The sequence below is a fragment of the Equus caballus genome, chromosome 18 (genome assembly GCF_041296265.1).
Source record: "Equus caballus isolate H_3958 breed thoroughbred chromosome 18, TB-T2T, whole genome shotgun sequence".
Taxonomy (NCBI): domain Eukaryota; kingdom Metazoa; phylum Chordata; class Mammalia; order Perissodactyla; family Equidae; genus Equus; species Equus caballus.
In genome coordinates, this window is record NC_091701.1 from 50,685,641 (window position 1) to 50,713,218 (window position 27,578).

Here is a 27,578-nt window from a genome sequence, read left to right on the forward strand (position 1 = left end):
ACTTGATTCATTTGTGTAGATAAATTTTTCAGTGACCTAAAAATTGTTAAGACTTAGGTGGTGTTCTACTGACATCATTTTTCTCCCTCACTGGTTTGAGGCCCTTTTGCAACTTGTTCTGTAGAATAGCAAGTCCCCTCCTCACCCGCTTCCACGAAGTCAGAAATCTAAAATCCAGGAGTTAAATATCACCCAGATTTGCTGCCTGTTGGTATGGAAAGCAAGTCGCCTTTTAGATGTCTGAGGAGTTGGAAGATCTCGGTGTGCGTATCATGTTTAACCCACAGTGACGGGTGATTGGCAGCATAACAGCTGAGCGACAGCCATTTGGCCAGGAGTTCAAACCCCAACACGAAGAGCCATAGCAGGATCACCGCTTGATTTGCTATGGCCATGAAGTCTGAATCACCAAACATGGAGGCGGAGGCAGAGGTGACAGCTGGTAGCCATTCTCATCAATAAAGTTGTGACGGTTGAGATATACAAGCAACCAGAGTCTGCTAATTTCATAGACTTTGAGCCAAGTGCTTAGTGTCAAAACCAGCTATGGTCAATGATGCAAATGTTTGTGAAGGGTCTCTCATCAACAGCAAGGCTCTCCACACGAGACTCTCCTCCTAGCGGGTTAGAAGCAATTGGATCCTGCTTTCCAGGAACAATCCATTTTGAGGAAAAGAAGGCTTTATACTTTTATTTTAAATTCTGATAACTTTTTAAAAGTCGGATTTATTGAGGTATAAGTTACATACAGTAAAACTCAAACAATTTGATAAAATTGGATGAACACATACAGTCAGGTAACCCCCTCCACAATCAAGAAAAAGAACATTTCCAGAAAGTTCCTCCTACTCCTTTTGTTGTCCATCCCTCCTGCATCCTCAACTCTGGGTGACCACTAATGGGTTTTCTGTTCCTATAATTTTGCCTTTTCCGAAATGTCATATAAATGGAGTCATACAGTATGTGGACTTTTGAGTCTGGCTTCTTTCACTTAGTGTAATGCTTTTGAGATTCATCGTTGTTGTGTTTATCAGTAGTTTGTTCTTTTTCATTGCTGAGCAGAATTCCAGTGTATGGATGTACCACAATGTTGTCCATTTACCAGCTAAAGGACATTTGTTTCTAGTTCTTGGTGGTTATGAATAAAGCTGCTATAAACAGAACTTTATCTTTTTAAGAAAAATTTATAGGAAAGTAAATAACTTTGTTTTATAGGAAACCTGAGCTGTATAAGCTGGAATGGTCCTAGAGGTGGGAGTTATTTCCTTCTTGATTAACCAAGAGAAATACTTATTTTCCTAACATCTTATACTTCTGCACAGCAATTTACAGTTTAATCAAAGTACTTTCACTCACCTTATTCCTGTAAATATCATAATAACCCTAAGAAGTAGGCTAGGAATCTTACCCCACTTTACAGGTGGTGGCTAAGAAATCTCCCTGCAGTCCAGACTGCCTAACTCCTAATCTGCTCTCCTTCTCCCAAAACATTTTCTGAACATCCTGTCTGTGCAGAACACTCTGCTGATGCTTTTGGGTGGTCACAAAAACAATATAAAAAAAATTTTTTTTCATATCGGGAGGGGACAGTCTGATGCCCCACATCATATGTAATCAGAGAAATGCAAATTAAAACAACGAGATACCATTACACATCTGTTAGAATAGCCAAAATCTGGAACACTGACAACATCAAATGCTGGTGAGGATATGAAGCAACAGGAACTCTTATTCATTGCTAGTGGGAATACAAAATGGTGCAGTCACTTTGGAAGACAGCATGGCAATTTCTTATAAAAGTACAGATACTCTTCCATATGATCCAGTGATCACACTGCTTAGTATTTACCCAAAGGAGTTGAAAACTTATGTCTACACAAAAACCTGCACACAGATGTTTGAGGCAGCTTTATTCATAATTGCCAAAAGTTGGAGGCAACCAAGATGTCCTTCAGTAGGTGAATGGGTCAATACACTGTAGTGCATTCACACAACGGAATATGATTCAGTGCTAAAAAAGAAATGAGCTATCAAGCCATGAAAAGACAAGAAGAGACCTTAAATGCATATTACAAAGTGAAAGAAGCCGATCTGAAAAGCTACATACTATATAATTCCAACTATTTGATATTCTGATAAAAGCAAAACTATGGAGACAGTAAAAAGATCAGTGATTGCCAGGAGTTGGGGGAGGTGGCACAAGGAGGAATGAATAGGCGGAGCACAGAGAATTTTTACAGCAGTGAGAATACTGATACCATTATGATGGATACATGTCATTATACATTTGTCCAAACCCGTAGAATGTACAACACCAAGAGTGAACCATAATGTAAACTATGGACTTTGGCTGATAATGATGTGTCAGTGTAGGTTCATCAATTGTAACAAATGTACCACTCTGGTGGGGGGTGTTGATAATGGGGGAGGCTGTGCGTGTGTGGGGGCAGGGAGTATATGGGAAATCTCTATACCTTCCCTTCAATTTTTCTGTGAACCTAAAACTAATCTAAAAAAGTAAAGTCTTAAAAAAAGGGGAACAATCTCAAATAGAACTAGAATGGACACAGCTGCCGCAGGCTTGAGAGCAGTACTAAGCCAGAGCCAACTAACACAGCCACAAGAAACAAACATCTATGAAGCTATTGCCAGTCTTTTTTGGAAGCAGGCAGGGCATCAATTATAAGAAATAAGTACAACCTGAGGCTGCTGAGAGTCAGAGGAGAAGAAAGCAATGGTCCCTAGATGCTTCAAGGGATGGGGAAATCCCCAGACAGTGATGTTCCAGGGCAGGCAAGAAACTGATCTCTAGGATAAGGGAAAAACCTTCCTCCTTAGCTTCTAAGTTAGAGAAAGCAATTACTAGGCAAGACTTTCTTTGAACTAAAAAGTTTGACTGGGATAATGACTGGAATTAAGTACTAAAGAATCAAAGTGGAAAATGCTCTTAATAGGCCTGAAATTACTAGATTTGTTTTGTGTGGAGGCCAGGGTTTCTAATGTGGCTGTAGAAAAAAATATATATGTCAATGAGATTCTATTCTTTAATAAAAGAATTTTACTTTCTTGCTGCTGCTTTTGGTGGCATTTGCCTGTTGGACCTCCCACAAATTGGCCTCTTTATGTTCTGATAAGATGGCTGTTGACCAGCTGTCACTCCAGCAGGAACCACACTGGCTCCTTGTGCCATCGGCCAGCAGCAGTTAGGAGGGCAGGGCTGGGCTTTTGTGCCTCATCTGTATGCACTTTCTTTGCCAGAGACAGTGGCCACCCTTTGCCAGGTCCGTTAGGAAGGCAGGAAAGCTTACCCAGCCTAGATCACCAACCAGGACGTCTACCCAGACAGTATCCCTGCTGGAAACAAGGCCTGGGTCTGCCCTCTGGCTAGGCCATCAAACTCCAAGCCAAGCCAGAGCCGCTTCCTGCAGCAGCTGATCTGTGGGACCCTTGAAGCTGCAGGTATGTGAAAGTAATAAAGTCTGAAGTTTTACTTCCATTTATAAAGGAAAAAATGTCAGTAGGGGTTAATGATTTTTAAATGTTTAAGTAAATGGGGCTGCACACTGTAATATTTAGGAATTCAGACGTTAGGGCAAAACCAATTGGGTTTGAACCCTAGCTCTGCCACTCTTCAGCTATGAGTGACTCTTGGGCAAGTCCTTTAACCTCCCTCTGCCTCAGTTTCCTCAGCTGTAAAGTGTGAATAATAGTGGTCTCTGCCTCTTAGAGTTACTATGAGGATTAAATGAGTTAATTTTTGTAAAGGGCCTAAAACAATGCATAGAACATAGTAATCCATACATTTGTGTTTGTTAAATAAAAATAATGGACATTTCCTTAGCTCCTGTTCCTAATTCTCCCTAACCCCTAGCCAAATCAAGCTAAATGCACATACCTCATCTTTTTCTTCTCTTCTATTTTAATCCTTAACATCTGTCAGTTTCCTGTTCTCATATTAGTTTCCTACGGCTGCTGTAACAAATTACCCCAGACTTTGTAGCTTAAAACAACAGAAATTTATTCTCTCACAGTTCAGGAGACTAGAAGTCCAAAATCAAGGTGTCAGCAAGATTGGTTTCTACTGGAGGCTCTGAGGGAGAATTCCTTCCATATGTCTCTCCTAGCTTCTGGGGGTTCCTGGCAGTCCTTGGTGTTCCTTGGCTTGTAGAACCATCACTCCACTCTCAGCTGCTGTTGTCACATGCATTCCCCTGTATTTCTGTGTGTCTTCACATGGCCTTCTTATAAGGACACTAATTATTTAAGACCCACCTTAATCCAACGTAACCTCATCTTGAACTAATTTCATCTGCAAAGACCCTGTTTCCAAATAAGGTCACATTTTGAGGTTCTAGATAGAAATGAATTTTGAAGGAGCACCCAGTCTGCCCAGTATACCCCTTAAGTTTCAGGATGCTTTCACATCTTTTATCTCTTTTTTATTCTTACTCTGTGTATTAGAATGTAGGCTCCATGAGGGTAGGGACTGTGGCTCTCTTTAAATGAGGTCTGAGGCAGCCAGCATTACTTAACATGAGAATGTTTACTGGGCCACCTTAAAAGAATGGAGACACCTGGTGCCACCAGGCTGAGTGTGGGAATGTGATGCCTGCAGCAGGAGAGTCACCCAGAAGGAGGGAGAGGGACGGGATGAAAAAAATCCCATCCGAGGGTATAAAAATGAAGAAAGGTCAGAGATCCCAAATATTCTAATACGGTACATCTGGAAGTACTGATGGCAGAATTAGAAACAGCTAGAGTCAGAAGGGTGATGAAGGATGAGAGAGAGCAAGGTCTAGATCACAGGCCAGGGAGAAAGGAGATGCAACAGAATTAGTTAGGGTTGGCTGCCTCAGGACAGAGCCTGAAGAATATTCTAAAGCCAGAGGATCCAGTTGGAAAGAATCTGCGCTCTCCAGACAACTGAGGTAGTCTGAGAGATTGGAACATCTTCACCCCATCATGACCTTGAGGGTCATGGAGAATGGAAGAAAAGATGTGACAGCCTTCAGTGTTTTTCCACCCAAGCCATCAGCCATTTTAGTAGAGAAGTATTTAGGTGTTTATCAACATGAACTAAGTTGACTAGAGGATGAAAAACTGCAATTGTGATATTCCTCAACCGAATGTTTAGCCTGTCTTTTCCATGACAGCATTATTGGTTGTTGACCACAACCGTCAGTAGCCAGGGCTGCAAGATGAAAGGAAGGGAAGAGTGTGCCTGAGGGGCGGAGATGTGGAGGGAAGAGGAGATCTTGCCCCTCTTTTTACTGGTGGTAGCATTTGAAAAGGCATTAGGAAAGCCATCCAGTTGTCAAACCAGGAGCCCTGGCCTGGTGTACTCATGGCCTCTGTTTGTCACTCTGCTGTTTATGTGACTAATGTGATCAGTGAGACAAAGGTTCCCCAAATTACTCAACGTTATGAAACTAGTAGGGAGTTTAAACAGAACAGTTATTCATTCTCCTGTTCCCTATATTTATGCCCTTTCCAACCACACTGTATTAAATCTTAAAAGTAAGCACCAAATCTGTTGGTGAGATTCATCACCTTGGAGCCTCAAACCATAATACAAGTGTGGGTTTCCCTAGCTAAGTTATAGTATCCATTTTGGTAATTCATCCAGGTGTGGGAGCATAACTTCGAGAAGTTCCTCCTTTGTTTCATTCCATAGGGTGCCCTTCAGACCAAAGCAGTGATCCACTCCCACTATCACAGGGGACACCAGGGGGAGTGCCCAGGTTTAAGACTGATGAACAGAAAGGTGGGGTCATTAGAGGTTTGGGTTGGGTGTCCTGCACTCAGGGACATTCCAGAGTTGGAAGTGATCACCTGATAGGGACCCTCTGTCTACTACTCTGACTTCTTTTTTCTACAGATGACAGCTGATTAAATTCAGGGGCAGCCTTGCAGGGGACTCTGAAAGGTAATTTCACAGAAGGGGAGAGAGTAGACAGAGATAAGCTGAGCTCCTCTGCGGCTGCCCCCTTTGCTCACTTACCTGTTCTCTGGGGAAACTAGTCTAGTTGCAGCTCTCCTCAACCCGTCTCTGATTCACCTTAAGACTTAGGAAAACTTAGCTTCTCAGGAAGATCTTTCTATGATCCTGACATTGGTGCATAGACCTCAAACTGACTGAGAACATTTATCGAGAAGGGGGGAGCACTGTGGACAAGAAATTAAAACTTGGGTTTCTGGTCTAAACGCTCCATTGATTAACATCATTGTAAAATGAGAGAATTGGACTAAATCAGTGATTTTCAAACATATAAAAAATATTGGAATATCCCTTTTGTGCAGTTTGAAGGTCCCTGGACTTCTGTTTGAAGAAGAGGCTATGTTTTTTTAATATGACCTTTAATGCTAATGCCAGCATTTTATGAGAAGTGAGGCTGGGTTGCCCTGGATTGGACAGTTGAGTTTGCAGTTGCAGTTTATCCACCAGGCCCAGCAATGAGGATCTGGGTACTTCTGGCTTCCTTGGAATCTGTCACCCAGTCTGTGTTTCAAGGAAATACAGAACTGGAGCTTTACCCTGGGGCAAGGAGGTTAAGGAGTGGGGGAAAAAGAGAAGAAGGGGGGAACCCAGGAAGCAGTAGTGTTTCTTAAACTTGAGGACCCTTGGGAGTGGAGATAGTGAGACACTTTTCATTTCCAAAAGAAGGATGTCTAGCTCTTACTCACATACAATTTAGACCCTTTCTCTCAAATTCTCCCTTCTCACAAATAGGAGGTCCTCTGGTTATAAGCAGCATGCAGATGTGTTTTGTGTGGCCGGACACAGTGTTTTTCAAAAAACTTTTAACCCGAATGTCTTTAGGTGGGGTGTACCTTCTCGGTTCACCACAAATCGCACCACTCCCCACCCTCTCTGCCTAACACTGCACACATCTATGTTACTGGGGAGCCCTAAAGACATTTAACTTTGCAACGCCTGCTACGATGGGGTTTTTTTTTTCTCCTGATAGTCAAATGCTTTTCCATCTTGTTTCAAAATGGTCCAGCAAAGAACTGGCTCAGTTTCCTTGGGAAATATGAATGGCTCATGGAGCTCAGTTCGACTTTGGAAGGACTCTACTCCTCCAGAGGAGTCCCTCCCAGTATCGTTTTATTTCATTAAATCGGAACACTTAGGGATGCTTCCCTCAGGAGAGATGACCTGTCTCTGGAGAATCCTCTATTGTCACACCTGCACATACCTCAAGTCTGGTGTTTTGTGAACATTTCTGCTTTTCAAGCTCATCATGTAATTTTTTTCAGGCAAGTTTCTGTTCTAATTCCTTTAACTTGATCTATTCACTTAGAATGAATCATTCTATTTTACCTTTCTGTTTTTCTCCATATCTCCAATCTCCTTGTTCAGCAATTAATTTGCCGGAGAGATGTCGGGTGATACCAGCTATTACCGGGATGTACCTAGAAATACTCAACAATTTTGGATTTTGCTTTGAACCCAATGGTTTGATAGCTTCCTTCCTATTTGTTTTTTGTGGTTTTTTTTTTTTTTTTTTGCTGAGGAAGTCATGCTGAGCTAACATCTGTGCCAATCTTCCTCCACTTTATATGTGGGTCACCACCACAGCTTGGCTGACGAGTGGTGTAGGTCTATGCCCAGGATCCAAACCTGTGAACCTGGGCTGCCAAAGCGGAGCATGCCAAACTTAACCACTATGCCATGGGGCCAGCCTCTTCTTCCTGTTTTTTATTTATTTTTTTAACTTGTTTTATTGAGGTATAATTGACATGTAACATTATATTAGTTTCAGGTGTACAACATAATGGTTACCTGCTTCTTATTTAAGCTGATCTCTTAACTCTGAGCCAAATCCTTCTTGCTGCTCTTCAGGCAAAGCTGGGGGATGGAGGAGCAGACTTCATCTAAGCTTTATTAAGAATATTCTGTAAGTTTCTGTTTGGTTTTTATACTTCAAATAACTCTTAAAAATCAATATTTTGATGACTGAAGTGTAAATGAATAAGAAACATGGAATAAGTTTTCCCTTCAATTACATGAACAGAAATTCTATGGGTTTCTATTGGAAACCCAGGCAAAGTAACTGGGGGCAATTGTTAAGCTTCAGGTAAAGAGGTTGATACTTCCTCTCTTTCTGTTGGTACACATGGCCCTTTCCTCAGGAGAGTCCCAAACCAAGAGGGGCTTGGTGGTCTTTTCTGGCTTTGCTTGTGCTTTTTCCTCTCTGAATTGCTGTTAAAAAGCTAGTACTCCTTTTTATATTAAGGATCTCAAAATAGGTGCAGACAAAAGCAAGCTCAACTTTCCACATGGGCAGTACCATTTGGGCTTTGATCAAGGAGTGGTAGTTCTTGGTGCTGCTGGATTGGGCCAGAGAACAAGGTTAAAAATTATTTGTGTCGATTTTCCTTCTTCTTAAGGAAACAGGGATATTTGTATCCCTGAAGTGGTGTCCTCTTTTTGCTTTTTATGTCAACTCTTGCTTTTATGTTGCTTATCACAGTATTATGACTAAGCTTGTGCCAAACAGTGTTTTAGAATCTCCAGGAGGGGGAAACCTACCTGGTCCTTTCACTGGAGGAATTCATCAATCAAGAGATGGCAGGGAGGGGTGGGGAGAATCAGTTAATGAAATTGCAAAAGGCTGCAGCTACTTTTCTTGATTTCTGCCCTTTGCTTTTGCTTCTTTTGATATTGTTGTTTCATTGTTTGGTCATAATATTTTTGTGTGTAATAATAAAAATGTAATAATGTTCCATTTAAAATTTTCTCTTTGTCCTTTCGGTGTTTATAGCAATAATAATAACAACAACAACAGATGGTCATATCTGCCCCTGATAGCTCAAAGAATTACATTTCTTCTACACAGGAGAATTTTATGTCTAAGGAACCAAACTAATAATATAGAATCAGAGCATACTTTTCCCAGAATAGACAACACAAAAGCAATTGATTTCCGTGTTTTTTTCTGCACTCTATCTTTGTCATGTTGTGTGTTCTATCATTATAACATTAACCTTTTATAATTTACACATCTTCCACAATATGTCACAATCACCAAGTTTATAGATTGTCTTTCTTGGTTTAGATGCTTCTAGATAATCTAAAATAAAGATAGCAAATAGGTACAGAGTCTCTTTCCCACCCCAATTAATTGGTATGACTATGCTGTGGAACTGTAGTTCCCAGCCCTGGCCCCACATTAAAATCATCTGGGGAGCTTTTAAAAATTGACGCCAACCCCACCACAGGTCAATTTCAGAATCTCTGGGGGCTGGGCTCACGCATTTTTAAAATCTTCCTAGGTGATTCTAATGTACAGCCAGGATTAAGAATCATTGATCTAGAGTGTCTCTCAAACTTTAGCACAGATCCGGATCACCTGGAAGCCTTAAAAACACAGATTGCTAGCCCCCATCCCCCGGGGCTTCTGATTCACTAGGTCTGGGGTGGCACCCCAAAATTTGCATTTCAATCAAGTGTCAAGGTGATATTGATGCTTTATAGGATGTGTTCTCGTGAAGCTGTGGTGATGTGGGGTCCACACTTTAAGAACCACTGATGTGGAAATTGCAACAAAAAGAATAAAATACCTTGGGGTAAATTTAACTAAGGAAGTGAAGGACCTATATAATGAAAATTACAAGGCCTTTCTGAGAGAATTGGATGACGACATAAGGAGATGGAAAGACATTCCATGTACATGGATTGGAAGAATAAACATAGTTAAAATGTCCGTTCTACCTAAAGCAATCTACAGATTCAACACCATCCCAATCAGAATCCCAATGACATTCTTTACAGAATTAGAACAAAGAATCCTAAAATTCATACGGGGCAACAAAAGACCCCGAATTTCTAAAGCAATCCTGAGAAAAAAGAACAAAACGGGAGGCATCACAATCCCTGACTTCAAAACATACTACAAAGCTACAGTAATCAAAACAGCATGGTACTGGTACAAAAACAGGTGCACAGATCAATGGAACAGAACTGAAAGCCCAGAAATAAAACCACACATCTATGGACAGCTTATCTTTGACAAAGGAGCTGAGGACATACAATGGAGAAAAGAAAGTCTTTTCAACAAATGGTGCTGGGAAAACTGGAAAGCCACATGTAAAAGAATGAAAATTGACCATTCTTTTTTACCACTCACCAAAATAAACTCAAAATGGATCAAAGACCTAAAGGTGAGACCTGAAACCATAAGGCTTCTAGAAGAAAACGTAGGCAGTACACTCTTTGACATCAGTATTAAAAGGATCTTTTCGGACACCATGCCTTCTCAGAGAAGGGAAACAATAGAAAGAATAAACAAATGGGACTTCATCAGATTAAAGAGCTTCTTCAAGGCAAATGAAAACAGGATTGAAACAAAAAAACAACCCACTAACTGGGAAAAAATATTTGCAAGTCATATATCTGACAAAGGCTTAATATCCATAATATATAAAGACCTCTCGCAACTCAACCACAAAACATCAAACAACCCAATCAAAAAATGGGCTGGAGACATGAACAGATATTTCTCCAAAGAAGATATACTGATGGCCAATAGGCACATGAAAAGATGTTCATCACCGCTGATCATCAGGGAAATGCAAATCAAAACTACACTAAGATATCACCTTACACCCGTTAGAATGACAAAAATATCTAAAACTAATAGCAACAAATGTTGGAGAGGTTGCGGAGAAAAAGGAACCCTCATACACTGCTGGTGGGAATGCAAACTGGTGCAGCCACTATGGAAAACAGTATGGAGATTCCTCAAAAAACTAAAAATAGAACTACCATACGATCCAGCCATCCCACTACTGGGTATTTATCCAAAGAGCTTGAAGTCAGCAATCCCAAAAGTCTTATGCACCCCAATGTTTATTGCAGCACTGTTTACAATAGCCAAGATGTGGAAGCAACCTAAGTGTCCAGCAACAGACGAATGGATAAAGAAGATGTGGTACATATATACAATGGAATACTACTCAGCTGCAAAACAGAACAAAATCATTCCATTTGCAATAACATGGATGGACCTTGAGAGAATTATGTTGAGTGAAATAAGCCAGCGAGAGAAGGATAATCTGTGTATGACTCCACTCATATGAGGAATTTAAAATTATGGACTAAGAACAGTTTAGTGGATGCCAGGGGAGAGGTGGGGTGGCGGGTGGGCATGAAGGGTGAAGTGGTGCACCTGCAACATGACTGACAAACATTAATGTACAACTGAAATTTCACAAGATTGTAACCTATCAATAACTCAATAAAAAAAAAAAGAATAGTTTATGAAATAGAACAGAAAAAAAAAAAAAAGAACCACTGATGTGAAGCATTGTGCTAAGAAGGAACTTGAAGCTGAATTAAGGTTCAGAAGAAAAGGGAGCCATGATTGATTAGTCATGGCTGCCATGGGCACAGGAAGGAGGAATTGTATTTGTCACTTCCACTCTTGAGAAACTCATCAGTAAACTGTCCCTCAACCTCAGCTGATTCCCTACTTACAGTTAATTCTACCCACATTGTGACATTTCATTCCTTGACCTAATGTCCACATCAGCAGGAATCCCTGCCCTGCCCAGCTGGGACTAGAAGCTGATCTACTAATTCTGTCTGGCACAGCTGTTCCAGCTACTGCCTGCTGCTGCTGTCTGGGGGCTACTGCCTCACCTGGGGGCCTCTAATCTCTGTCCAGGATTTGTGTGTATTGCCAGAGAGGTAGCTTGTTTTCCCTATAAGCGTGAGTTATTTTATCCAATTTGCTGGCTGGGACCTAGCACCAAGCAAGGCCTGCGATCACAGAACAGGTGAGTTTTGATGATGTGTCCTAGACAAAGGCTGCAGAAAGTCAGGGAGCAGCATGAGGGCAGGGAGAGAGGTGCTGCAGAGAGCGCAGATGGGTGCTAAAATCTACCCCTGCCTGTTTCTGAATTTATCCTTAAATCTTTAAGTACTTGTTTGTTTTCTTGCAGTTCTGAGGGGCTCTGTAGATCATAAAAGCAGTCAACAAGCAGAATCCAACAGTGGCCATGCACAGACTTCAAGCAACTCTCCTGCTATCACTGAGAAAATTCGGTGAGTCTTATCTATAAATGTTCCCAGTCTTAAACTCAGGGGCTCTGTTCCAATGGACAATGAAACAGAAGTATTTCTAACACTGTTATTTTGGTAAGTTGGAAAAAGTGGAGCCACAAAGTGTTTCCCATCAGATTCTCCCATGTTAGAGGTCATTAATCTATGAGCAAAAGTCTTCATTGTATAGGACAACCTGACAGCAATCCTGCTTTTTTGGTTCTCTTCATGGTAAAGCCTGTACTTGGCCTCATTAGGTTAAAGCAATGGTTCTCAACGGGGGCAATTTTGCTCTTCTCCTCTGGGATATTTGGCAATGTGGGAGACATTTTTGGTTGTTACAACTTTAGGGGGAGGAGTTGTGCTGATGGCATCTAGTGGATAGATGCCAGGGATGCTGCTAAAATTCCTACAATGCACAGCATGATCCCTCACAACAAATTGTCCAGCCCAAAATGACAATAGTCCTGAGATTGAAAAACCCTTGGATTAAGCTAAAGCAAAAAGGGAGTATCATTTCCTGTTTACTTACAGGTTTTAGTTAAATATAATTCAAAACGAATGGAGCATATTGCCCAGGGCCATAGTGCACTAATTTCAACGTACATCTGGGATGGTCAGGTCTGCAGAGGAAAATGACCCTGGCTAAATGTAGGCTCAGGTCGTTTAAGTCAGGCCAAGCCATGACATCAAGCACTGGAGACTCAAGGACCTCATAGGCCTCCTATTCCTCAAGGAAACTTTCGTAACCTGCCTTCTCCCAGAATAGGTTTTCAGGCCTGTCATACATGTCACCAGGAGGAGGACACAACTATAGGAAGGAGTGGACCATGGCAAAGGGAAAGTCTAACTAGAATAAAGCTTGCTTTTCTTCTTTTCCTCCAAATTGATTGTGGGAATTTTCATTGAAATTTTACTCCAGGATTTGGAGAAAGAAGCAGATCATTAGAAAGTTCTTTGCATCTTTTCACCTGGAAAAAAAGGCAGTCGTGATATATAATTTTTAAAAATAATTGATTTTTTTAGATGTCTTATTAATATTTTTGAGACTTGACAAATTGGTCTCTAATTGTTGTTGGACTGGTTTTAAAGTAGGCAACTTTCTTAATAGTCGGACTAGCTCATGTAAGGTACTTAAGGGAATATTATAAACCTATCATCTCATATTAGAATAACAAAGTTTAGAATTTCTGATGCAACAGAAAGACCACTGAACTTAGCAGGTGGAAGACTTGGGTTCTTGTCCTATTGCTGACATTTTCTAGCTGTTTGTCCTTGGACAAGTCAGTAAACCAGTTTGGTAAATGGCTCCAGCCCCAGCCTGACTCCCCTCAACCTCAGCTGATTACTAACTTTACTCAGAATCTCAGGAAAGTGCTGTGAGCAACTTCCACTTCCCTCCACCTTAGAATCTCCCCTGATCTTTAGCTACCCTTTCTTCCTTTGCTCCGATCTCAAAAGGCCACAGGTCCTCTTCCTTGCACAAGCTAACCTCCCATCATGTCCCTGCCCACCAGGCCCTGCCACCATCAGTTAGCCCACCCCTTGCTTTCATATCTTCCTCCCCCTGCTGCCTCTTTTCCCTTTGCCTCTTCCCATTGTAACAAAAGCCGATTCTTAGCCCTGTCTCCCCACTTCTTACTTTTTGCCATCAGACTGACATCCAGGTCATCTGCCTCATTCCCTCACCAACCTTTCTCTCCTTAATCCTGAAATCTGATCTGTGCCCTCCCCGCATCCCTAAAACTGTCCTTCCGCTCAGCTCTCATCACTAGAGTCTCATCATCATCAGACTCAGCAGCATTCAGTTCCATGGGCCCTACTGTCCTTGAATCACTCTCTTCCTGGGTGTCTGCAGTACTGCAGCCTTCAGGTTCTTCCTCCAAGAGGTCCTTTTCTGGATCCAACTTCCACCCATTGCTGATATGTAGGCAGTTCTCCATGTCCTCGATTCTCATCTTTCTCTACTTCTCACCTGGGTGATAGCCTCTCTCACTGGTGTGTTCTAGTATCACCTCTCAGCTGTGTGAGCACGATTCTCAGATCTCTGTTCCGAGCTCCACACTCCTGTGCCCGTTCCTGCTGGACACATATTCCTGATGGACACATCAGGACCTCAGCAGAAAAGCACCTATGAAAGCTGCTACCAAAGCACCTCCTCTGCCTGAACTTCCCACTTCTGCGAGTGGCACAAACGCTCTCTTGTCACCTGGCCTTGAAACATGGCAGTCATTTTTGATCCCTACCTCTCACTTAACCCCATCTCCAGTCATTTTCTAAGCATCCTTCCCTGGTCCAGGCCTGTCATTATCTCTTTCTCTGTCTCCATTCTCTCCTCTTTACAGATGAGCTTTCATTTCTGACACCTGATCAATCGTCCTAACGCGTACTCTGACCTTTCAAAGAACTTTAATGGCTTCCCATTTTAGACCAAAATATGTTCAGACATGTCAGTCTGCTATTTTCCAAGCCTCTCTCTATCTTGCTCCAATTTGTCCTCCAGACTCACCTAGAGTCACACTTCTCATTGTTCTACCAATGCACCTTCCTCTGTTCTCTCTGCCCATTCCTTTCTGCTCAACTCTTACCCATTTTGTGAAGATATATTGTCATATCCCTTTCCTCCATGAAGACCTTAATTCTCTTTAACACTCCTTGAACTTTCATAACCCATTTATAACCGTACTACTCAAAGTCTTGGTTTGTGACAAAATAATGAACTTGTGTCTGACTATAAATCAACCCACTGCTTTCTTTATCAAGAAAGGCTTGTTATGAAAGAAATATTAACTGAACTAAACAGTATTCTTGGTGATGAATTGATTGACATTTCGGCAGAAGCTTATGACATTGTGAGTGGTAATGGTTCACAGACAGAGTCCTAAGACCACACTGTGGTTTGTCGCTCTCTGTGGCTCTTCACATTTTGCTTGGTGATGTGGTTGACTGTGTGCTAGCAGGTCAGCTTCTCAAAGACGAGGGCTGAGTCTTGTTCCTCCCTGTTGCCAATACATGCAGTAGGTACTCAATAAGTTTATCAAGCCACTCTTCAAGACACAGATTTTTATGAGAGAAATTTTCTTCCTGCTCAATCTTTGGATGGTGGCAACAACAACAACATACAGAATAATTCCTCAGATGGTGTGTCAGGACATTCTTGTCCCGGGGGCCTGGGGTCCCATTTTTCCCTCAATGTGTGATGGTCACCTCAGTGCCCTGTGGATCAACCCAAGGGTTGACAGGAAGGAAGTCTTGGGGGCAAGTGGAAGATGGGCAGAATGAGAACAGAGCAGAATTGTGCCAGTGATGATGCTCTCAGCCACAAGTAACAGAACCTCCAACCAATAGACTCAAGGCTCCCTCAGGACAAGCGGTCCGAAGACAGAAGTTCCAGTGCTGGATCAGCCCCTCAGGGATGTCATCAAGGACATAGGCCCTTTCCGTTTCTGTGCTCTGCTACTTCAGCAAGTCAGCAATGCCTCCACTTATGGTCACAAGGTGGTTGAAGCAGCGCTAAGCATCATTTCCTCACGTGGCAATATCCACAGCAGGAAGGAAGAGGTGGATGGAAAGGGGGTTCACCTCACAAGTCTGTCTCTGTGTGTCAGAAGGGAACCCTCTCCCAGAAGTTTCCAGACACTGCCCTTGAATCTCATTGGCCAGAATTTACAGCTCTTCAGGGCAGCTGCAAGGGAGGCTGAGAAAGTAAGCACTGGCATTTTCAGCTTCCACAGGAGAGAGTAGGCAAAGAAGAAAGGGCACTGTGTGCTAGAAGAGTCCCGAAGGGGTAGTGATGGGTGCAGATATATACCAGGGAAGGATGAAAGGATGGCAAAATCAGAGGGAAGAGATCATAAGGAAGACCCAGATACAACAAGAAATATTGCTGAGAATAAGAACGACAGGACATGTTGAAGTCTTCATTCAGGTTCACCCAACATTTATTGCCATGCCAAGTCTTTTCCCACAATTTTCTCATGTAATTCTCACACCAGCCTTTTGGGTTTGTGTTAGCAACGAGTAAACTGAACCTGGGGAAGCTAATCAGGTAGGTCCCAAATGCTGGCCCAGAGATCAGTGTTGGGTTGGATGTATCAGATTTACCTAATCCTGCTTTCATTCAGCTAGTCCGAGGTCACCCACTGTCACACAGAGAATAAATGGCAGGTCTGTGGCTTGAATCCAGATCTCCTGTCTCCAACAATAATAACAACAGCTCACATTTGGTATTCATTAACAACTTCCTGGGCAGTGTGCTAAGTGTTTTACATGCATTATCCTGTTTAATTCTCATAACAACCCTAAGGGAGAGGTACACATTTTGTAATTTCTAACATTTAGAGATTACAAGTGACTTGCCAATGTTACTTAGTAAAGTGACAGTCAGGATTTGGACGCAGGCTTTCTGACTCCAGAGCCCACACTTTTAACTGGTGCCTTCTACTGCCTCTCTAGATTCCAGGCTCCAAATGCTTAGCCCATGGCATTTTCTACTCTCTGTTCTCTGTAACTGTCATTGCCCTAAATCTTAAAACACAATCAGCTAAGGAATAAACTCTGATTGGCATAAAACTGTCACCCTGTGATTGGTGGAGAAAATTCCAGCACCGAATTGTTGAGAGAAAGCCTATGGCCTCATGGGAGAAGGTGCTCCCATCTGTGCATGATGGGATGGAGTTAACTTGGCTAGGGAGAAGGAAACCTCAGGTTGAAAGTAGAAGTCAGTAGTTGGAGTGGCGCTTCTGTGCTCCCCTTCCTACATGAGCCTGTAACCGTGTACAGGGAATGACAGAGTGGAAATAGTCTTTTATGTCATGAGGCTTTGTTCCCGTGATAGTAATCCTCCATTTTAATGCTGATAAGTACAATAGTGAGGATTATGCCCCTTAATTTAATTTGGCCTGCATATGGCAGAGCTCTCGCAAGTCTTTTATTTGACATTCTTTAGCCCAGCTAGCCTGTCGTTGTGTAACAAGAAGTCCATATGAGGGAGGCAGATTGATAATGCTAGTGCAGATCTTTTTGCCCGACAGCTTGTAACACACCCCCAGAGAAGCGGCTTCATCCTGGGCCACTTCAGCGAGGATTCAGACTCAGAGTGATGGGAACCTTCATGACTTAAACAGCTCAAGGGGAGCTGGCACCTCACAAGAGGGGAAAACCAGCACATATTTCTCCCGTTTGTCATCCTTGCAGCTCTGGGACTTGAAGCCAATTGGGCTGACCTCAGAGTTGATGAGCCAGAGAAACAGTCTCCCAGTGAGGGCCGACTGTGGGCCAGATTTTCATGTGGGCTGTGAAGTACACATCGCCACGTATCTTGACAAACACTGTGTGAGGAGTTGTTGCAGAAATACGTGGCAATGCTAAGAAGATTAAACAAAACAAAACTTTTCTTTACACAGCAGGAGGACCTTTCCTCTCCCACCCTTCAATTCCGTGCTCATTTTTCCTTCCACTTTCATTTCACTCCCTCAGTAGGCTAGTGCCCTCCAGCAAATTTTCTACCACTGTGGCTGAGTTAGTGCACTAAAGCATTGCAGGACCTCCTATGGAACCAGAGGGGAAAAGGCAGCAGGTACAATAGCAGTGGTAGGGATGGTGGCCTTCTTTTATGAAGTGCTTATGGTGTAGTAGATGCTCTATGTGTCATCTTATTCGGGTAGAAAGAGAATGGGCTTTGGTGACAGAACTGGGTTTGAATCTTACTTCAACCACTTACAAACTATGAGACTTTGGGCAAGCTCCTTAATCTTTCTGAACTTTAATATCCTAGGCTGCAAAAAGGGAATAATTTTGAGGATTAGAGATAATCTATGGAGAGGAACTAACATAGTTCTAGACACATAATAAATGCTTAATAAGGGATGATGGCAAGCTGCTGTTGGTCACAGTGATAGAAGTAGTAGCCATAATAGTAGTGTAGGGGAGGAGGACATTTCCTCTCCCCAAATGGGGGTTCATCTGGCTGGAGAACGAGTTAAATTCACATGAGACAGAATAGCAAGAGAAAATTAAACAAAGCTTTATGAGGAACCATGGCCCGGGGCCTCTCCTCCCGAAGGAAGAAAGGGCACCGAAGAAGTGGGGTGCACATAGTGGTTATATACCCCCAAACAGGGTGTTTCACATGTGATTGAAATGTCCCTCCCACAATAGTCACCAGATTGCCCTGTCACACAGTGCTTGATGGACGCAGCAGGTAGTGGTCTGCTATCTCAGAGGGCGTAGCAGGAGGCAAGTCTATCGTCTGGAGCTGGGCGGTCACAGGTGAGCGCAGCAATCAGTTCCTAGCCTAAGGAAAGATGCTTAATCCTTAAGAAATGCCAACATTGGGAGGGGGAGGGAAGTCAGTTATAGGAGGTTACCAGACAGGCACAATAAAATGCAGATTTAAGTCCTTGCCTTTGGTATTGATTAAGAGTTTTTGGAGAGAAGGTCATCTCCTTTCTTCTTCCTGGTACAGAGAGGGAGGCACCCCCTACAGATAGAGATTTACCCTACAAATGCAAATGTGTCCCAACAAAGGGCAAATTCCATTCCTCAGAGCCTCCTTCCCTGTCCCAGTTTATCAAAAGCAATGAGCCTCAAATAATCCTGATGCCAAACAGATATATCTTGGGGTGGCCAATTCCAGGTCCCCACAGTAGTAATAGTGGTATTTGAAAGGTTCCTGTAAAGCTAACCTAATATGAAGGGTCAGGACCCCTCTGGCTTAGCTCCAGAGTGATAGACAAAAATAAACATTGAGGATTCCAGTATTTTAGAAACTTAACAGTACTCACTCTCTGCTTTAACTTGAGAGCCAAATTTTATTTTCTTGTGTTCGTGGCTCTTATCTCATGGATAACTCTGAGGTTGACTTTGGGCCCAAGACTCACCCTTGCCAATATGGCCAGGATTCCACTGGCATACCCTCAAATTATAACTTTCAGACCTTACTTGATTGTTAGGGTTTTCTTAGAGTTTCTAGATTTTTAAAATATTAATCGGTCACATTTATTTTCAAAACCTTTTTGAAGCCAGAAACCGTATCACCAGCTGACCGGAGTTTCAAGGAAAAATCTGTTTTGAGTTATATTTTTTCTTGTGGATTTGCTTATAGCTGTACATAAATATTTATCTGCACTATCTCAGCAAACCTTAAATCACCAGTGATCCTTATGCAAAGGATCCTTTTAGAACAATTGTGCATGTCAAGAATGTCGGCAATCAGAGTCTTCTTTATAGGACCAGATTCCAAGGACCAGAGGCCTCTTTTAAAATATTTGGAGCTTTTTGGTGGTTTTCAACGTGTCTTTTGTTTTCCTATTTCTGTATATCTGTTCATGCTGTTCCTTCTGAATAGAATTCTCTTGCCAGTTCTGTCTTTACCTGTTGATGTTTTACTTATCCTTCAAGGTGTCACCCATGTGGCACCTCCTGTAGCCCCTTGAAGGAGAGCAGAACTAGGAAAAGAGCAGCCAAGGTGGGAGAAATAGAGTGGGCCATGGCCCAGAGGCAGGATATGTGAGGGGCACTCTGGGGAGGATGGGATGTCCAGCGGGATGAAGGCTGAGGGTGTGGTGGGAGTGGAGTGATGCAGAGAGAACTGTTACAGAGAATAAGGCAGGTGGGAACCAGAATGTGGGAGGTCTTAAAAGCTGCGCAAAATATTTTGGACCTTATTCTATAAGCCAAAAGATGCACACCCAAGTCATTGGATACAATATGGTCTGTAGACATATTTTGTTTGGCCTGCACAATGTTTTGAAATTCTAAATTAGTTTCCAACATATAAAAATAGAAAGATTTCATATAACAATTCAGATTTCTGATGGCTCTTGAAAAATTGGAGTATCTAGCAGCAATCTGCTAGAACTGAGTAGAGGCTGTTTCCATTGATACCAACTCATTGGGCTGCTTATTAATTCATGGCCTGGCCCCTTGAGCATCTGAGTTTGACTCCAGCCCACCATGTGCAGGGGCACCATGCAGATAGAGGGAACGGTTTGGGTTCAAACTCTGGAGGTAGACTGTGTCTCTTCAAGGCCCAGGTCTATGTCCAATAAGCTCAATGCCCTTGGGCAAGTTAAGCATATTTCTAATAATGGTACCTACCTCAAATGGCTATTGTGAGAATAAACTATAGGAAATATCTAAAAGACTACCTAGCATGTAGTAAGTGCACAAAAATGCTAGCTGTTATTACTATATTCTACATAAGATAATAAACTCCAGGGCTAAAACTATCTGTCACTCATTTCTGTGTAACTCACCGAATCTAGAATCTTTGGCCATTATAGGCATAAAATAAAAGTAATGGATGAATGAATATGTGCTCCTTAATTTTTATTTCTGTTTGGTCCAAAGCTAAACTTAATCACTTTGTGCTCTAGAAATGCTTCCTATTTATCTTGAGTCTGACTCAAATGTAATAATTAATTTTTGATAAAGTAGGAACCTGGTTTTCTTCAAAAGCCAACAGTACTAGCAAAATAAGTAAAAGGAGGTGCTGTTAACACTGTGTTGTTTTTCTGTAATGGATCTACCTTCCTAATTCAAAAATAAGCCCCAAGTATGAGAAAATGCTTAGTTATGTTTTCTTTAGAAGCTCAGTTATTGACAGGTAGCTGTCTATGGTTAATATCTTAATTTAAGGGTGAGTTGCTAGGAACCAGCACCTAATGAACTTAGGCAGAAAGGATGTTAGAACGTATGTTTGACTTGGGTTCTATGACCACACCCAACCCCACCTGAAATTCACACTTCAAGGCAATGTTTTTGTGCCTGGTGCCTCAGACAAAGATGGAGTATCTCCAGAAATGATTTGGACAGTCAGACTGAGAACTAATTTCCAGTATGTCCAACATATCATATACATCTGAAGTTATGACAACACCCCACTAAGGCCTTTAATGTGATCTCCTGTGGACATGAACTTTTGTGCTTATGTTAATCTTCCCTAAACACATTGGTCATCAGCAAATTAAACCATCAGCAAATGATGGCATGAGCTCTGCAAAGTTGACCTGCAAGGTTGAATTCACTTTCTTTCTGGAAATCTTGTACATTTACAGAGAACATGGGTCCAGTGACAATCTTATTTGTATAAACATCACCTAAAACTGAATGGTATATTCAAGATTCTAAAAAGTTCTCTAACTTTGTACTTTAAATGTCAGATGGCTCTCTTCTTTTTTATAAAAAATCAATTTTTTAGTATGATGATGCCTCTACTTTTTCTAAAGAAATCTCAATCCGTTTGCTTGCTTTTCTTCTTTCTTTCTTTCTTCCTTCTTTCCTTCCTTCATTTCTTCCTCCCTCCCCCACCTTCCTTCCTTACTTTTCTTTCCTTTCCTTCCCTTTTTACCCCTTTCCTTTCTGTCCTTCTCTCACTCTCTTTTTCCTTCCTCCCTCCCTTCCTATCTTCTTTCCTTCCTTCTCTCTCTTTTTCTGTCTTTGTCCTTCTCCTTATACAATCAATACCTACATCTCTAAAGTTCTGGTTTCTAATCTAAATGACAGTTTCAGGAAATGGCAAAATCTGGCAAATTCTTCTGGCCGTTTTGCCATCCCTTACCCCCTTCCTACATTACTCATTTTGTGAGTGTAGGAAATTCTAGAAACTCAGCACATCTCTGATATCTGCTTTGCTTATATCCTCATCCAGACCTTTGCTGTATTCAGTCTCAGAATGCATTTTTGACAAAAATGCCTTTGCATATCCAGCCTATTTTGAAAGAAAAGAAAACTTGTTCACGTTGAAAATATTTCAGGAAATAAAATTTGTGTAAAAATGAATTCTATGTAAAAGTGTTTCATTATCAACATTTAAAGAAACTGAGACTATAATCCTACAGATTGAAAGATTAACTTTGTACATTTCCACAGCCTTATTAACTTTATTTCATTTTCTTTGGTTAGAAGGAAAAAATATTAGTGTTTCAGTTCTAAGTGTATTTTGTGAATTAAATGGCAGTTGGTGCCTACCTGTAGGACACAAATATGCCAGCATATTTTCCATTAGCATTGCCCTAATCTCTTCAGATTAAGGAGGAACCTGACCAAGTATTCGCCACAGAAGCTGTTGACAGTAGTAATGCCACACTCTCTCTGTGTGCATATTAGTAACTTCTCAGACTTGTCTCCTTGATGAGTAGACAAAACAGGAGGAGGGTTGAATGTTTTCTTTTCATCTGAATGCTATAGGTTGGGAAAACAGAGAGGAATAGAGAGCCTTGGTGAAACAGAGCTCTAGCGACTGCTGTCATTGGGATATTAGATAATAAACAGTCCCTGATACCAAGATTCTAATGGCCTTATATCAACACAGTCTGGCCTTCCAAGCTCTAGCCCAGACCCTCCCCAGAGAGCTCTTTGTGTCAACAAGAACAGCCAGCATTCCTGGCCAGCTCCCAGCACTCAGAGTGGGGCTATCACTTTTGTTTGCTTTGCAAATATCTTAATGGGAAGTGGTTCAACACCACCTATGGGTTAATCTGAGGGGTTCTGCTTGGCAGCTGTTAGCTCTGAGAACCACATGGCTGCTCTCAGATGGAGGGAGTCAGGCTGACAACTACCCAGCGCCAGGTTGAGGCATCTTCTTTGCTTATTGGATTTACTGACTGGCAGGAAACACCTTGTTGTCTTTTATTTTTAGTTTGTTCCTACTGAGAGGGTAAGGATGTTATTCTCAGATCCAACTGTGCTTTTCCCTCTAAGGCAGGGCAGTTGTTTGCATTAGTTTCACTAGCATGCAACATACTTCTTTCACCTAAGCTCATTCTCATAGAATCTGAAATTTGGTATTAAAAGTGGCATGTGGTGGTGGTGGACGCAGTGGTGTCATTGCAGGAAGAAGGATATAGTATATTATCCTGCAGGGAGAGCAAAGCTACAGCCCTGTCTTCACCTGGGATCTAAAAATAGAATAGATACTCAGTTTCTTAAGAATTCCTGATATACTGTTCTCTTCATTTTTTCTTCTCTTCTTGAATTTGGCTTTCACTTGTCTTGACCCATGGGAATGCTTCCCCAGGTTACTTGGCCAAGTCGTGTCTCTCTTGATCTGTCACCTGACATTAGGACAAATGAGCTCTTTCTTAATACTTTCCTTACTGGATTTCAGGCAGAGTTGGATGGTTTCCACAAAGCAGGTTAGGGAAGTTCCTAGAGTGATAACCGACTTGTAGACAGTTTCCAATTGCTCCACTTATAAAAATGCAAAAAGTTCAGATGACTCTTTGGTTTCTGGAAAAAAAGGTCCAGCTACCTAAAGGAACAGTTCAGCCTTGCTTCTAAGACCTTTATCCTTTCCTGAAGTCTTCCACACCTATTTGTAGGGTTGCCTTGGTGGTAGAGAGCAAAGGCCCTAGAGCCTACTAGACCTGCTACAACTAAGGGTAAAATCTTGATAAGCTTACGTATTTTCTCAAAGCATTCATCTCCTCATCTAAATGGAAGATAAAATGGCATGATGTCTACCTCACCAGGTCATGAATGTTAAATGAGATAACATATACAAAGTACACAGCATCTCATTTGAACATAAAAAGCCCTCATAAATAGTAGTAATAGGAGGAATTATTGTTGTTATCGCTGAAGAATCGACCTTTCTTTATGTAATCTTCAGTATTAAGCAGTCTTTTCTAAAGGACTCATTTTGAAGTCTGTTACTCCCAACCCCATAAAATTAAGCCAGTGCCAAATTTAGGACATTTGGCATATCAAAGTAATGATAATAAAAGAACTTAGTGTATTGCATAAAATAAGAATTCAGGCATTCAGATTAACAGAAAGAAAAGAGGAAAGAAGGGAGGGAGGGAAGAAGAAACAGGGTAAGCTTTTCCTTGCAATAAGATGTAAAATAATAAATGTAGAAGAAATTATAAAAACAGAAAATTACCATTTGGCAACTACCAAAATAATCATTGTTTCAGGTAAGAATCATCAATGGATGCTAAAACTAGTAGGTGAACATTTAAGGAGTAATAAGCTATTTGCATAGTCTCAGAGATCTCCATAAGATACTCATTAATTACCAAAGGACGGTGGGGAAACCTGGCAGACACCACCTAAACCAAGTGATGAAAGTTAGCATCACCAGTAATCAGACAAATTGACAGCCTCTACCTCCTGATGGGATGCACTGAGAAGAACACAACATCACTTCTGTGAATTTCTTGCCAAATGTGCATAACCTGAATTTAATTATGAAGAAGTCACAGACAAACCAAACAGAGGAACTTTTCCAAAATGATTGACCTGTAGGCTTCAAAAGTAAACATAAAGGAAGACTGAGAAACTATTTCAGATGAAAGAAAAGTAAACGAACATGACAACTGAAAAAATATAGGATCCAGGATTTTCTTTTGTTATGGCAGACATCATTGGGACAATTAACAAAATCTGAATATAGTCTGTACATTGGATAATAATATTGTATTAATTTCCTGATTTTGCTCATTGTACTATAGTCATATAAGAGAATGCTCTTGCTTTTAAGAAACATGCACTGAAGTATTTAGAGATCACTGCTAGCACTGATATGAGGATTAAATTAGATGATCCAGTCAAGTCCTCTGCACAGTAATGCATCGTTCAGCTGTTCTGGCTGTGCTGTGGCCCTCAGCCCAGGGCCATGCATGATTTCAGGTCACAGTGCTCTTCTTCACTACTGCATCTTAATTCCATCTCTCAGCCTGAGGCCAAGTTTTCTCTTGGTTCCTTTGGTTGCTGACAGAGAACTGAAGTAGACTTTATGGGTGGCTCTTGGCTGACTGTCTTTTTTACCAATGAGGCAAACATTCTAAGCAGAATGAAGAAAAGCCTTCTGCTCCTACCTTAGACTTTACACAATGACAACTGCCTGCAAAAAAGAAGTAAAGGAGGAAAAAAAAAGAAATGAGAATGCAAAGACTGGCAGGTTAAGACTGGATGGGCTCACGGTTGGGAACCGCAATGAGGCAAACAATATCAAATTTAAAGAGCTCAGTGGGATTTGGGATATTAGCATAAGTACATAAATCCAACTAGTGCTAACTTAGAGCAATGGCATTATGGAACATTTCTCAGCCTTTTTGAGCCCTTTTGATGAATTTGTCCTTGAGCCATGTTCTAAAACTTAAAATAATTGTGTCCAAGAGCAAGCAAATATCCATGTATTTAAGTGTAATTTGCACATTCCACTCATTCAACAGTGATACTGATTGGGAGTGAGATACAAGGTATGCATTCAGAATCATTAGAAAAATTACCAAGTAGCCAAACCTAATGAGAAAAAAATACAAAAGTCATGATCATTCCTTCTTCTTTCCTTTTTCTTCCTGCAGTAATGGTGATCTTGTTTTGCACTGTTATTGTTTGTTTCCACTTCTCCTATACTCTTTGTATTTCTGTCGCATCATATATTAAAGCCCAGGAATAATATTTTCCCTCTTTAGAAGTCAGGAAATGCCAATTAAGGGGCCTGCCCTGTGGTGTAGCAGTTAAATTCGTGTGCTCTGCTTTGGCGGCCCGAGGTTCACTGGTTCGAATCCTGGGTGTGGACCTACACACTGCTTGTCAAGCCATGCTGTGGCAGGAGTCCCATATACAAAGAAGAAGATGGGCACAGATGTTAGCTCAGGGCTAATCTTCCTCAGAAAAAAAAAAGAAAGAAAAGAAGTGCCAATTAAAATAATAATGAGGTAACACTGGTTTGTTTTGGTTTTTTCCCAAAGAGGTAAGCAAAGATTAAAAAGACCAATAGTACCTAATGTTGGTAATATGATGGGAAATGGGTCCTTTCATACTTCTATGGATGTCAGTGTTAATTTTTGTTACTTTTTAGAAGAGCATTTGATGACATAACTCAAAAGCATTTAAATAAGCAAAAAATTTGTCACACTTTGACCCAAGAGCCTCACATTAAGATTTATCCTAAGGAAATATTTGGACAAGTACTCATAACTATATGTACAGAATATGTAATGATCCACTTATGATAAAACTGAAAACAACTTATCCAAAAATAAGAGATTAGTTAAATCACTTATAATAATCACCTGATGAAGTACTATACAGTCATAAATATGACCTACATGCACACTTGCATATATGTGTATTTCACACAAATATATGGAAAGATGCTTATAACTACAAAAAGTAGGTTATGATAGTATGTCATGAACTGTTATCTTTAAAAATGTATATTATATGCATAGAAAAGCATCTGAAAAGACATACACCAGGATATTAACAGTAATTGTATCTGAGTATGGAGATTATCCCTGATCTTTTTTCTTGAATATCTGTATTTTATTTATTTATTTATTTATTTATTTATTTATTTTGTCAGGAAGATTGGCCCTGAGCTAACACCTGTTGCCAATCTTCCTCTTTTTTTGCTTGAGGAAGATTGTTGCTGAGCTAACACCTGTGCCAATCCTCTTCTATTTTATGTGGGATGCTGCCAGAGTGTGGCTTGACAAGCAGTGCTAGGTCCACGCCCGGGATCAGAACCTGCAAACCCTGGGCCACCAAAGCATAATGCATGAACTTAACCACTATGCCACCGGCCAGCCCTGAATATCTGTATTTTATACAGTACAACAGTGAATATATATTATTTTTTAATCCAAAAAATTATTTTTTGATGATAAGAAAAAAAGGGAAACATTTTGCCACTAGTTTTACTTACTTTGAGGAGAAATTCAGTTATTAGTTGTTTTAGTCACTTACTTTGAGGAGAAATTCAGTTGTTACTATACTTTCATTGATCAGTGATTGGTGAATATTCAGGCCATTTGGAAATTTGGAACATTTTTATCAACTAAAAAGCAAAGAAGAAAAGACAAAATTGACAAGCACAGCAATGGGAACAACTCTGATATCTCAAAAGCTAAGTGGCTTATGGTACGTACTCTTCTTCGCTCTCCCTCCCTTGAACAAAATCTAATAAAGCTCACCTTCACTAGGTGATTTGCGAACTCTTTTAATTGGTCAGTATGTGGCACCAGATGAGTCAGTTACAGAACCAGGTTTTCAGTGTGGTTCTGCTCAATAGATTGTGCGAATACACCAGGGAGCCTCCACCTCTGCCCAGAGTGAGAGAGGTGGCTGGGTTGGGGTCAGAACAAGAAAGACTCTTTAGAGATGCTGATACCTGAGCTACAGGCTAGGGATGCAATGACCAGGTGGGCAAGAGGGAGATGGTATTCCAGGTAAAAGCATGCAAGTATGAATGCAACGCTGGGGAGATTTAGTGGGTGCTTGGCAAATACTTATTGGTTGTGGTGGTGGTAGTAAATGGAACACACAAAAGTATTCTAGAAATCCTAGCTTTCCAGTCTTTGTAATAAAACATGCATTAAATTATGCATTTTGGGTGCTTTTGAACTTAACACGATAACTTGTGTTTTTCTTAAAACATTTTGTTACCTTTTAATCCTCTGTGCCTTCAAAACTATTTAAATAAATATAAGCAGTAAGAAGTGTATGCAGTGACACCTAGCTCATGCAAATCAGGGAAGAGTAGATGCGTAGTGACAATGTGGGGAGATTCAGA

At 41.1% G+C, this 27,578-nt stretch overlaps 1 protein-coding gene across 17 annotated transcripts in view; it reads left to right on the top strand.

Annotated features, from left to right (window-relative positions):
- Positions 1-27,578, top strand: part of MYO3B (myosin IIIB) — a 409,714-nt gene that overhangs the window by 293,587 nt on the left and 88,549 nt on the right. For 15 of the 17 annotated variants that reach the window (XR_011428259.1, XR_011428260.1, XM_070241194.1 and 12 more), the window contains one exon: positions 11,950-12,052. Coding sequence is in view for 13 of the 17 variants with exons in the window: in XM_070241194.1 (XP_070097295.1) it covers positions 11,950-12,052 (103 nt within the window). In the remaining 4 variants the exon portion in view is untranslated. Of the gene's footprint in view, positions 1-11,949; positions 12,053-26,794; positions 26,927-27,578 lie in introns of all 17 variants that reach the window. The other 2 variants (XR_011428262.1, XR_011428261.1) reach the window with 1 other exon arrangement.